This window comes from Camelus ferus, chromosome 1 (genome assembly GCF_009834535.1).
Source record: "Camelus ferus isolate YT-003-E chromosome 1, BCGSAC_Cfer_1.0, whole genome shotgun sequence".
NCBI classification, from domain to species: Eukaryota; Metazoa; Chordata; class Mammalia; order Artiodactyla; family Camelidae; genus Camelus; species Camelus ferus.
This window is the reverse complement of record NC_045696.1, coordinates 63,594,205-63,607,764: the sequence shown is the minus strand read 5'-3', so window position 1 is coordinate 63,607,764 and position 13,560 is coordinate 63,594,205. Positions and strand designations below refer to the sequence as shown.

Here is a 13,560-nt window from a genome sequence, read left to right as displayed (position 1 = left end):
GTCAAATCTGGAACAATCTATTTAACAAAATAAATAGTGACAGTAATATATTGCAATCATTAAGACAGAAATCTGTAAGTCCCTGCTCAAAGAAAAAGAGGCAAGGAAGCTTTTTCTTACAGTAACATGCCAATCAATAAATGAAGAAATGATGGAATTTGAAAAATTACCATTTAACAACCATCGTAGTAATAAGTCAATCATCTGAGAAACTTCAGTAGATGTTAAAACTAGTAGGTGAAAGTTTAAGAAATGAGAAATTTGCAGAGTTTCAGAGTACTTCCACACAAAACTCTTACTAATTACAAAGAGAAAAAGTAATTTTACAATGACAAATCAAGAGGAAATATCAGACAAATGCCAGCTGAGGGACACTCTACAAAGTAATCAGAAGGCGGTATTCAACAGTATCAAAGCCATGCAAGTCAGGTAAAGATGAAGGCACCATTCTGAAGGAAGGGACTTAAGAAACATGACAGCTACGTGCAACAGGTAAGCCTGAATGGGGTCCTTTTGTTATAACAAACATTATTTGATTGTCAAAACTTGAGTGGCATCTGAGGATTAGATGGTAGCAATGTGTCAATGTTAGTTTCCTTGTTTTGATGGTTGCATTATATTATGTAAGGGAATTTCCTTGTTTGTAGAAATTACACACTAAAGTATTCAGACTCCAGAAAAAAGGTGGGGTATTTTTTTTTGCAACTTTTGTGTAAGTACGGAATCATTGCAAAATTAAAAAATTTAATGAAGAAATTCAGATACAAACAAGTCAAAGTAGTGAATACTAAGCATTTTTTGATCACTTCTTCCAGGAAATAGGCTCCTTCCCTCAAGGGAGGTATCACAGGGCAGGGCAGTAACCTGCCTGCTGAGGTGGCCTTTCTGCAGGGCTGGAAAGACTTGCATGCAATGTCTATAAACTGGTCCTGTTATCCTAGTTTAAATTGATAATTGGTAGTCGTTTACAGTTGGCAATGGCTCTTTCATTTTACCTTTAAGTTTGACCCAGCCAACAACAACAAAAAAACAGTTCTGAAAAACAAAACACTGAAGGGTATTAAGATGGTTCCCATCTAAAAGAACACTTTAAGGTTTGTGTTTTTTTAATTTAATTTTGTAATATGAATGCTGGTTTTCTTCAAAAGGGGAATCATCAGAAATGAATGTGTTCTCATCAGATGAATAAAGATGAATAAAAGCAGCACCAGCTCGCCACCACACAAAACAATGCCTTCCTGTGTTGGATTCTCCCCTGGTCTCTACTGCCTTCCACTAAATGATGAATTTCCAATGAATTACCATGCAGGGTATGTCTCTTCTTGTCTACCAATGACTGGTTTGCCCTCCCTTCCTTCTTCCTTCCCTTCCTTCCTCCCTCGTGGTCTTAATGCACTCATCATTGTCTGGGTCGATCAGTAAGTCTATTTTTCTTGCAGACTTTAGGAAATCTACAACACCTAGTGAACATATGATTTAGCTTAGTATAACCCAGAGAAGGCAGAAGAGAAAGCAAAGGCAGGCTGTGAATAAGGGGAGACATGCAGTCAGCACATACCCATTTCCTTTGCGAAGAGTAAATGAAGTCTGCAGACAACCAGCGTTCCCTACATGTGTCCATCTTAGCTGTTTCAGTTCTTCTTTTCAAAGAAATGGCGTGTCTGGGGAATGTGTGGAAGGTTTCCACAGCATTCCACAGGAAGCTGCACTGACCCTCCATTCTCTCCAAGCGGAACAGGATGTCCCCAACTCACTATCCTGCTCTGTTCCAAAAGTTCTTATATAAATTATTATTTAGAATGTGGAAATCATGTTACAAATTATGGTTTGATTTCCAGATTAGCCACAAAAACTCCCCATAATTAGTGTGTAAAGTAACCAACACACACACATACACACCCCCAAACTTCATCATTAGAACCGCTCAGGTGGCATCTGCAGGTAATGGCTGTGAGTCGCGTGTTTACAAGTCAAGAGTTCAGACACTCCATTGATGTAAATGATACACATCGACAAATGGCTCCTTCACCTGGAATTCTGATGTGAGCAAGAACATGGTGAGGGGTTCATGCTAGACCAGCTTCTCACTCACCCCCCAAAAGTATACACCCCAGGAGCTACACTGAGTTTTGTTATACTCTGATCACCATCTTGCTGTAATTCTTATTCCACCCCTCACGGTACCATTTCTTTCTTTTCTTTCTCTCTAGCATAGTCTGTTTCACTAAGTCCTGAAAATACGACATTTGGGCAGAAAATGAGGCCTGAAAAGAAATTTAGGAAAGCAGATATCATTTATCATTTTACCACTGAATAGGTATTTCATTTAGAATGGGTAAGGATACTTGGCAAAATTCTCGGGTTTTATACATCTTTTGAAGATTCTATTTGCCATGATAATGAGGCAAAGGAACAGGAAGACGAGGAGGAAGACCTCAGCAGCCCTTGGTATCAACTCATTGCCGTAACCACACCTGGCTGTAAATTTATTAGATGTGACATGATTTAAGTTTCAAAAAATCACAAGACCATCGCTGGGATGATCTCACTAAAAGTACAGACATCCTTCCAATTCTTATTCTGTGACAAAAAAAAAATGAAAGCAGATCTGTCTGGTGTTCTTTCTACGTGTGCTTCTTCAAGACAAAGTTTCTAAAATAATCTCAGACGCAGTGTAACACTTGCCAGACAGCTGTTGTAGGGAGAGCCAATAACGTAATCCTCAGGTCTATCATAGTCTTTCGTGTTTCTCCTCCCTTCAGTGAATTCTGGGTCCAGGCCAGTTTATCGACGCATGTTCCGAAAGTTCAGAAAGTCTCTCCGAGGAGACTTGATTTCACTTGAGGCCTTTAACTCCTATTCTACTGACCCAGTTGAGAAGGCAGTTTGTTGCTTCTTGGCAAAGGAATTGACCTTAACTCTGTTTCTAGAGGACAAATGTCTGTGCAGATGAGGCTTCCTCCCCGAGCTCTAACTGATGCATGTGCTCTCTCCAGCCCTGAGATAGCTCCCACCCAGAGTGGATAAAACCCTGGGACAGGGATTTACAGACTTGCTCTTAGAGCTGGAAGGACATTCTCAAGGTCATCTGGCCCAGCGTTCTCCTTTCTGATCTGTGGGTTACCCTTACCCCCACTGGCTAACAGAAATCAATTTTCTAGGAAATGAAATGCTTTTTACCAATAAACATGTTCAGAATCTCATATTCATGACTTTATCTTTCATTCAAATGAGTTTATTGAAAGAATTTTAGACAGAGAAAAAGATGTGGTGTGCTTTTACATGGACGAGGGGATGAAACCTTGGGGTCAGCCCTTCTCTCAGACTTCCACAACGCCGGTTCTCTGAAGCTACTGCTTCTTAAATCATCATCATCTGTCAGACAACAAAGAGGACTGTCACTAGAAGAGGAAACAGGAGTGTACACTATGGACAAGGGACTGGAAAACACGCTGATGTCAGACAGAGGCAACATGAGGGAGGAACGTTCACGGCTCTCTTTGAGGTCTAGCTAGATGGTCGCAGGAAGCCATTAAACAAATGAAATCTTGCCATTTGTGACAACATGGATGGATCTAGAGGGTATTATGCTCAGTGAATTAAGTCAGAGAAAGACAAAGACTGCATGATCTCATTTACGTGTGGAATCTAAAAAACAAAACAAACAAAACAAAATGAAAACAGGCTCATAGATACAGAGGACAAATGAGTGGTTGCCAGAGGGCAGAGGAGCGGGGCTTTGGATGAAATAGGGGAAGGGGGTAAAGAGGTCCAAATCTCCAGTTAGAAAATAAATAAGCCAAGGGGATGTAATGTACAGCATGAAGAATATGGGCAATAATATTACAATAACCATGCATGGAGACAGACAGTTACTAGACTTATGGTGGTGATCATTTCATAATGGGTGCAAATGTCAAATCACTATGTGGTACACCTGAAACTAACATAATGTCAACTATATTTTTAAAACAAGAATTAATTTTAAAATGTACTTTATCTATTTATCAATATATTCAAATTATCATGTTAATATGTCATCAATATTTAGAAATTATTAATGAGATATTTTACACTCCTATTTTTGCATTAAGTTTTCAGGCCCTGGTGACTATGCCATGTCTGGTGCTCAGTATCCACATGTGGCTAGTGGCTGCCGTCCTAGGCAGTACAGATGTAAACAGTGGTTGGGTCCATAGTGGTCCAGAAAATTGACCTGTGTTATGCTCCAAACAGAAGTCTGAGGGTTTCACGAATGAGCAGAATGGGTGTGAAATTGAGATTTTCACAAGGTCCTCAAGAGTGGCCAGTGCCTTCTGACCACTTCCGAGAGCTGCCTTAGGGACTTGTGAATGGGGTGGTCAGATGTCACTTTTTCAAACTCAATACTTTATGGACTAACCAAGGGCATGACTGAGAAGCAGAATAGCCCAAGAGGGACACTGACCTTCCTCCTATTCTGCCACTGATGAGCTAGAATTTTGGCCAAATCATCAAAGCCCATGCCCAAATAGACCTGAAATGTTCTGTTACCCACCCTTGTCTCTTTCCTTTCACGCTGGCTTTTCGAGGAGGTGAGAAGGAAGATTTTTTCCTGCAGACTAGCAGGTGTATTATGATGATGTGATATAAGGAAATATTCATTGAGGTATAAAAATTGGGAGGTGATGACCGGTTGGTGAAAAATATTGGAAGTCACATGGCCTTAGAGGATTACTGACTTGGCAAATTGTATAGGAAGTGAAGCATCGCAGCTCTCCCAAAGGGTTTTAAAGGTTTAATTCATGCCCAGAGATAAAGCAAGTGGCCTAAAGGCTGCTTTCCCACTACAATAACACAGGCTCTCTCCTGTGAGAGAAGTCATTTAAGTGTGGTGTTAGTCAGCAAGAATTCCATGGTTATCCACAAAGTTAAGGTTTGTCCCACCAGCACATTCTTGTGTCCTGATATTGACATCTGTTTACATATGACATCCATAATGTATACAAAGTCAGTGGACCATAACCACGTCCCTGTGAGGCAGGATAGAACCCTGAGGAGCTGGCAAAGTTAGTGGGTTGTAGAGGATTTTAAAACCAGTCTTCTGACTCCAAATCTACATAAATAGTGCACAGGGTCATTGACATGTAATGTATGCTTGGCATGTAGTCAATAAACAATAAAAGTTGGTTGATGGAATGAATGAATGAATGAATGAAAAATAAGAAACTGAATTTCTTGAAATTCCTCAGAAGACACCATTTCCAAACTGATATATGAGCTCATCCTCAGGAAAGGGTTTTGCTTGATTAACGTTTAGGAAGAGCAGAAAATATTTCCTTTCATCTAGATTTCCTTATCGAATCATTATGCAGAAGTAGTTTGAGAACACCACACTATTGCTCCACACTTCGTGCAACTATGTTCAGACATCTCAGCAGTGAGTCCTGAACATTAGGCAAAGCAGCCTTCACCAGGGAATGTGTTGTCCACAGATGACTTGGATCCTCTATAGAGACAGAGACAGACAGAGAAGGTGCTGGTCAAGTCAGCCTCTGCCAACACCTGGGCTTTCCTCACTCACCTGGACGTGGGAGTTTCCAGGGAAGAAGATGCTAGAGAGGGGGCCAAAGGAATTCAGTAGACATAACCGGGTAGAAGGAACAAACCACTTAAGAGAGAAAATAGTCTGCCTATAGACTGTCTTGTCCTTCAAGTTCAAATTCACTTTCTCTATTTCTGGTGGCGGTGGGGTATTTTTCTCTATTTCAAAGGATCTCAGGCACTAGATATTCCAGCTGGAAGAAATTTAGAGATAATAATAACAATAAGAACCAACACTTGCATATCCCAGGTGTGACCCAAACGCTTTACCAATATTATTAACTCATTGAATTCCCCAGCAGGTACGGTCATCCCCCTCTTTAATAATCCCATCCTGTACAATCCCAGGCACCAGTGTTCACATTATCTTTGAGAAATTCAAGTGGACGGCGCCCACTGGAGTTTCGAAACCCTGCAGACTTGCCCGTGTTACAGAGGAAGAAACATCACCTGTCCAGCACTTGCATTTTACTGATGGAGAAACTCACCACACAGCAGCTTATTGACAGAGCTGATTCCAGAATCTTGACCCCCTAGTTTTGAGGCTCATGCCCGTGCAGTCTGACAAGTGCTCCGTTTTGGAAGCTGTGAGTGACTTCAGTATCCTGTCTTTCAAAGAGCTCACCAGTAACAGGGGAGGTACTGGCCACAGAAGTACCTAAAACTCAGCACATCTTCACATTCAGTTCTGGTTAATGGTTCCATCATCCTCTGGGTTGTACGTGATTCTCCTTCCTTGAGTTCCCCGCCGGTAAGTGACCGCATCCTTACATCTCAGCAGAGCATAGTAGTTGTAGACCTGTGCCCTGACGTCACGCCGCTATATGACCTTGGGCGAGTTTCTCTGCCTCAGTTTCCCCCTCCAGAATGTGGAGGTAATAACAGAACTTATTCCTAGGGTTGTTATGTTTCTAGAGCAACTAAAATAGTGCATAGCATGTAGTAAGCATAAGTATGTGTTTCCTAAAATGCTGGATTCTGAAACAGCCTTCTAGCTTCATTCCCTTCCTACAATATCAAAATACTCTTGCTAAAACCCAAGTCTGCTTCCAGGCTCCACATAATCTACAGCAGTAGCTCTCAAATTTTAGTTTGCCCAAGAATCCCCCAGGGTGCTGACAAAAAAAGGGCAAACTTCTGAGCCACTCCCGGAATTTTGGTTTGGAAGGTGTGGGTGGAGCTCAGGAATTCCATTTTTACCACGCACCCACAAGGGATTCTGATGTAGGTGGTCTGAGAGCCCAGTTTGAGAGGGAGCAGCCTCCTGAATAAAGTCCACTTTTAGCATGGCTTTCAGTGACCCTGGTCCACTGGCCCTTGTCCACATGGCTCGGAACACCACCCCTAGCCCTGCCAGCCAGACCTGCATCAGGAAAAATTAAAAGCCATGTTAAAATCAAGCCCAACTGCATTTCTCCCTATGACTGCTGTGTGACATGAAATGAGGAAAAGATACCTGAGTTGACACCCAGCAAATTCTCTGCGGGCCCTGCCGGTGGGTCAGCCTGGGAACCACGTCTCCGTAACTTAGTCCCGAGGGAGCATAAAAGCCCGAGAGAGAGACAAACACATCATGTTTCCGAGTTCCTGTTCTCCTTCTCAACCTCCCTTAGAGACCACGCCCCTTGTTTTCTTCTCTTAAAGTAACTCAAGGGATTGTCGGTTCTAGATTTGGGAAAAGGAAGGTGAGAAGGGGCTGAATGGAGACAAACATAGGCCTGAAGCCAGGGGACAACACGCTGAGACAAATGGCATACTGAGGTCCAGGAATGCCCTGCAGAACTCACCAAAGAAAAATCTATTTTTTTTCCTTCGTGGCAAAGCTACTTCAACTGACTCGGTATTAGACTCCCTAAAAGCTAAGTCTTGACTTACTAGTCCAAGAACTTGATGGCACCTGTTTTGCCCAGTTATACAATCCGAGCACTTTTCAAAGGCATTTAGTCAGAAAACAAAAGTCCCGGAGCTTCCTTCACAATGAATTCCAGGTTTTTTGGTTTGTTTTTTTTTTTTTTTTTTTGTATTTAAAGTTGACTTCATCACCCACTCCGAGGAGCCAGCGCCATTCTCTGCCTGGCCTGGGTTGAATAATGTCCCCTCAAACGCATGTCTATCCGAAATCTGGGAAAGTGACCTTGTTTGGAAATAGGGTCTTTGCAGATGTAATTAAAATGTATAAGGGAAGACGAGATCGTACAGATTTTCTCTCTCACTCCGCATGGGCTGCTACAACAGAAGTACCACAGACGGGTGGCTTAGAAACAATAGAAACTGATTCTTCACAGTTCTGGAGAGAAGCCGGAAGAGGCAAGGAGGGGCTCTCCCCTGGAGCCTTCGGAGGAGCACAGCCCTGCCGACACCTTGATGCCAGACTTCTGGCCTCCACAACTGAGAGAATAAATTTCTGCTGTGTGGAGCCACCCAGTTTGCAGCACTGAGCTATGGCAGCCCCAGGACCCTGCCCAACTGGCCCTTTACTTGATGATAGAAAATCCATACTCTGCTGGCTTTCAAACTGATCATTGGACAATCATCAGGTCAGCTGAGCATGAAAACATCACTCGGCTAAGCTCAGATCATGGAAAACAGTAAAAAAAAAAAAAAAAAAGCAGCTTTATTTTTGAATTAGGAAATTTCTTTGAGCCAAGCCAATGTGGGGTGGAGTTAGAGCTCCCTGCTGGAAGCAAGTCCTTTGATAACAGCATTCCAGTCTCCGTTAGGGCTCTGTCCTCTGCCCTCCTTGTATGCAGTTTTGGTGAGGCTGTCAAAATTCCTTGACATCCCCCAATAAGGAGTTATCACATGACCCATGCTTTGCCACTTGGACTCAATCCTGGGATTTTTGTCCCAAGCACAGTGATGCTGGAAAGAAGAGTCAGAGGTTGTCCATCCAGCAGCTGAGCCCCAAAGGGACTGCCCACCAGCACCTGCTGCCTGGACACCGGGAGGTAATCAAGACTGGTTCTGCTCCTCTGTCTTCTGAAGCCATTTTTATTGCCTGCAACCCACAACTGTATGGAGACACCTGCCTGCATCCAACCACCCTAACCACCCCGTCCTCACAGAGAGACAGAGGACAGAAGGGATTCCTGGGAGGGTCTGCCGAGATGTCCCAGTCCCCCTACACACACCCCGCTGATACACAGACACAGCTGCACCTGTTGCAAAAGTGCAGCTAAAAATATAGTCATTACAGTTTTCAAAGTACCTTGTATACAGATCTTTGACATAAATTTATTTCAGAAATCAATACAGTTGCTTTCTAGCTAACACAGTTAAAGCTACTGCCAATCCTAACGACTGTATCATTTGCAACTTGAAGTACATTCTTCCTTCTCCTTTTCTGTTGTTTTTGATCTTTGATTTTCATTTCAAATATGTATTATAGGAATCCTAAAATCGCAAGTGGAATAAGTGAGATATAAATTATAAATACATAAACAGACACATAGGGAGATCAAAATCTCCATAAATGTTGTCAAGCAAGATTCATAACTGATCTAAGTTTAGCTTCCAGAAGCGTGTCATTTATTCCCCAGACACAGTTTAATTGGGAAGAAGACAGATTGGATCATAAAATACAACACGCCCCACCCCATCTTCATAGACGTTGCTCATGCACTTACGTTACCCCCAGGCTCGGACACCATCACCTTCAAAGACCTCCCTCAAACCCTGAAATATATTCTTCCAAGTGCTGGGCAGTATTCACAAAATAAAGCAGACCAATTCCTAAACCACCAGTCAGAGGTCCCGGATGCCAAAGGCCAAGCCACACCCTCGCCTCGCACCAGGCACTTTGTGAGAAGGACAGGTCACACTGGGCTTGTTTTGTTTTCATATTTTTTTTTTAAACTAAATCAGTGTGCTCACCTGATCGGGCTGGCCCATCAGGAAGGGATTTCATTGGATGACCATTCGGCCAGAGAAAAGCCATCTTTGTTTTCCAACCCCGTCTCCTGTCCCCAGGGCCTGAAAATAACACCAACACCAACTTCTCTCAAATCTGAGGAGCTATTGTGCAAACTTGAGTAAGTCAGTTACTCTTTCTTGGCGTTGGGGAGGAGGAAAAAACAAAACAAAACACAGACGGGACTCTTCCCAAAAACCAGACCAGAGGACTGAAAAGCTTAATATTTTCCACAGTCGGATGAAAGATGGGATATAAATGCAAAACGGGTTGCTGTACATTATTAAATTTCAATTACACTTGAATTAGTTATAGAGTGACATTTTGACTGTTTCCTCCTTATAATTCTCATAACTCCACCTGCCTGACATTTCCTTCCTCTCAGGGGCCCATGTAGAACAGGTCTCACTTTGTGGGAGGGAGGCCACCCTGAAGAACTTCAAGAACACGTTCCCGGGAAGGCCATTCCTCAGGCACACACAGGAAATTTCAAATACTCAAAGATATCAAGAGGTTTGTCACCTGCAGGACTTGATCATTTGAGAAATACCCATGGAAGAACGGAGAAAGTTCTTCATAAAAAAAAAAAAGAGAGACAAAGAATTCCAAATCCTTACACATCCTTAGAGCCCTCGAGGACCAAAACTCACAAATAGACACTTCCCTCCTGATCTGACTGGACAGTCAGAGAAAAACCACAAAGACGAAAAGCTTAGCAACTACAGTCCAACAGAAATGCAGATGGCAGCGAGGGGTCTGGGAGAGGGGAACCAGGCTGCCAAGAACTGAGATTCTTGGAAAAGAAGAGAGAGAGAAAGAAAAGACCAAAGGCAATGACTTCAAGCAAATATAACCTTTACCACATGGAGGCGGATGACAGGCAGAGTGTTTATGACGTGCCTGCGCCCCATCCCCACCCCTGCTTTGTCCTTGGGTCACAGCCAAGAGTTCAGGTGGCATCACAGATGTGATTCTGCAGACTTGGGCACCTACCTCACTTCAAGGTAACTCGTTCAAGCAGAGTTCACTCTAACGCATATTCTTCTGTCTTGGATAAATCCAAGGCGCCTTCCTTGCCAAGTCCCTGAAGGCTCTTGTTATATGTGGTGGGGGGAGGACTTGCCTTGTCCCCCCACCTGGCTCTGTGATATTAAGGGATCATAAAGGAGTGATGTTGGCACCCAGCCCTGAAGCACAGGCATTGGTGGCCCTGCCATTTGAAGCCAGTGTTTCTCATATCTCCCTCAAGTACCCCAAATCAGAAAAAAAAAAAAAAAAATGAAATCATACCCCCAAAGGCTTGCCAGCAAGGGCCCAGGTTTATCTATACACTCACCTCCACCCTCCCTCCACCTGCACTCAAGCCCAAACATTCCCTAAGGCCTGTGGTTAATCTTAGAAATGTATGCAGAATTTGGATCCCACTAGTCTATAATATGTTTTTGTTTTACTCTAAAAATATTTCAAATTACCACAAAGTGACCTTACACCCCATGAAGATATACCAAGTTTATCCTGTGAATTAATGTATTTTGCAGGGTCCCCGCCCCGAAAGGAGACCAAGAACCCCAGTTTGAGGAGCACAGTCTTAAACAATTGCTTTTCTTGGAAAAGCAAAGGCTTGGCCAATTATTCTGGAGACACATTTGGGCAGCCGCCCTATTTTATCTTCAGTTGTCACCAAGAAGGGCTTTTGATAGGTGAGCAACCATCTTATAACCAGACTGTTTTTAGTAAAGAAGGAAGCTTCAGCAGTGGTGATGCGCCTGCCTCCTTCCTCATAGCTCTCTCAAGGGAAGCAGCGGAAACAGGCTCTGCTTACTCACAATCTCTCAAATCTTAAAATGGCCTGCAAAGCTCTGCACGATCTGGCCCCTCCCTGAATCTCCAGCCTCATCCCACCATTCAGTCTTCCCCTTGATCACTGCATTCTAGCTTTGACCCTACTGGGTTTTCATTGTGAAAGTAACGCCTGCCTTGCTGCAAATTCCCCTAGTTCAGAAGAATGGAAATGGTTCCACTCTCGGTCCACGTGAGTCTGAGGCTCTTCTCTAACAGCTTGTCCAGGACCCAGCTCCTTTAGGACTTGCTCTCTCCAGGATCTTCCTGCCACCAGTCCTTTATCTCCTGGACACCCTTCCCCTACTTTATAACCGTCAGTCTTGTACAAATGGCCCCAACCTAGCTCCAGGATCAAAATCAGTCATTGTGATCCTCTTCCTCTCTCCACGGTTCAGGACTAGGCATGTGACTTCAGATCACTCAATGACAAAAGCCCGGGACTTTTATTTGATGGTTCGGGAGGCAACAATCTGTACTGTCCTTCTTTCTCTGCCCATGGAAAGAAAGCTCGTTTCCTGGGGGCTCTAACAGACACTGTGTAAGCAGCATAGAGGCTTGTCTTAGGACGGAGCTGATACGCAGAAGGCAGAGAAGACGGAGCAATAGAAACTAGATCCTCAGTTACACGCCCAAGTCACTGAATTAAAGCGATGTTGAGGCTACCCTCTAGAATGTTTTTCTTTTTTTTAATTTAGTAGCATTTTATTTTTGTATTGAAGTATAGTCGGTTTACAATGCTGTGTTAATTTCTGGTGTACAGCATAGTGATTCAGTTATATATGTATATATGGAGAGAGAATGTTTATTTTCAAGAGCTAATACACATATTCATTATTTAAGGCAGTTGGATTTGCGATTAAAACAGATTCATTTCCTGCCTTGGGAAAGTCTACAGCCCACTCAAGAAGACAGAAAATACGTAACATAGTGAATATTAATCCTGGAGGAAGTATAGGGTGCTGAGAGGCATAGACCTGGGCCATCTGGTCCAACTCTGGAGTCCAAACTTGGAAAAACTGACCAAGATGTGATGAGTGGATAAAATTAGACAGGCAAAGTGAGGGGAAGAAGCAAAAGAAGAGGGAGGGGATAGGGCTCCACACAGAGAGAAGCAAAGACTTAAAATGAGAAAGAACATAGTGCTTTCATGCAACCATAATGGTCCCATGATTTAGTCCTGTCTTAAAAAACAACCACTGAGAGCGTGGTTACCATGGATCCCGCCACCCCCTTTAAATTAACTGTAGCCTGGTGACCAGACCCTGGTGCCATCTTCAGCCCGAAGGCATCCTCACAGGAGCAGTGCAAGTAGAGGCAGCAGGTCCTGACCCACCAGGTGTTTGGGAGCCACACACACCATCTCTACGCACACCCCCACTACACACACACACACACACACACATGCACACACACATACACACTCCTAGTACTAGCCCTGCACCTCCCTCAATCCTTCTGACCCCAATCCTCCTTACCAGCCAGGATGTGCACATCAAAACATCAGGCCAGAGGACCGTGGTGGTATCCAGCAATGGTCTATCCCCACGGAGGACACTGGCTCCGGGCAGGGATGCTGAGACCCTGGCAGCTCCCAGAGGCTAGTGGGAGGTCACACGCAGCCAGGCGAGGCCTGAGCCAGACCTGCCTTTAGCCGTCTGAGCCCCTTCCCACACTGTGAGGCCAGCTGGGAGGAGCCTGAAGGAATGTGACAGTGTGAGAGGGACTTGGGGATGAGACAGCAGAGAATGGAGGGACCTCATCTTTAGCCCACCTCCAAGGAGGAGGAGGGTCTCTTTGTGCTCTGGACTCATCTGTAAGAGATGAGGGGGCCGCAGCCCCTGTACTCCAGCTACAGTAAACAGCAGCACAGGCAGGCGGTGGCCCACAGAAAGGCCCTCCAGCCTCTGCCCTCCCTCTGTGCTCTCTCTCCTGGGTGCCACAAGAAAGACTCCCATTCTGTAAACCAGCAGCTTCAGGGGGTCTGGAAACAATCCCTGAAAGGAAAAATAATCACTGTATTTTGAGCGGCAGGCCCTGTGATAAACATGTGCCATGTGTGGTGGTTCTGAATTCTCACGATGAGCTGTGAGCACGGTATTCTAATCCGCATCCTACTAAGAAGGAAACTAAGGCTCACAGGAGTGAAGTCATTTGCCCACGTTCACACAGCTAGAACAGAAAGAGGGGAAGCTGGGACCTTGTCTGACTGCTAAGCCTGTCCTGCT

The 13,560-nt window shown here is 44.1% G+C and overlaps 1 protein-coding gene across 2 annotated transcripts in view; it reads right to left on the bottom strand.

Annotated features, from left to right (window-relative positions):
• Positions 1 to 3,246: 3,246 nt before the first annotated feature.
• Positions 3,247 to 13,560, bottom strand: part of LOC106728931 — a 44,832-nt gene continuing 34,518 nt past the window's right edge. The window contains exon 4 of one of the 2 annotated variants that reach the window (XM_032481904.1): positions 3,247 to 3,375. In XM_032481904.1, coding sequence (XP_032337795.1) covers positions 3,361 to 3,375 — 15 coding nt within the window. In that variant the 3' untranslated portion in view covers positions 3,247 to 3,360. Of the gene's footprint in view, positions 3,376 to 11,471; positions 13,330 to 13,560 lie in introns of those variants that run through there. The other variant, XM_032481897.1, reaches the window with a different exon arrangement.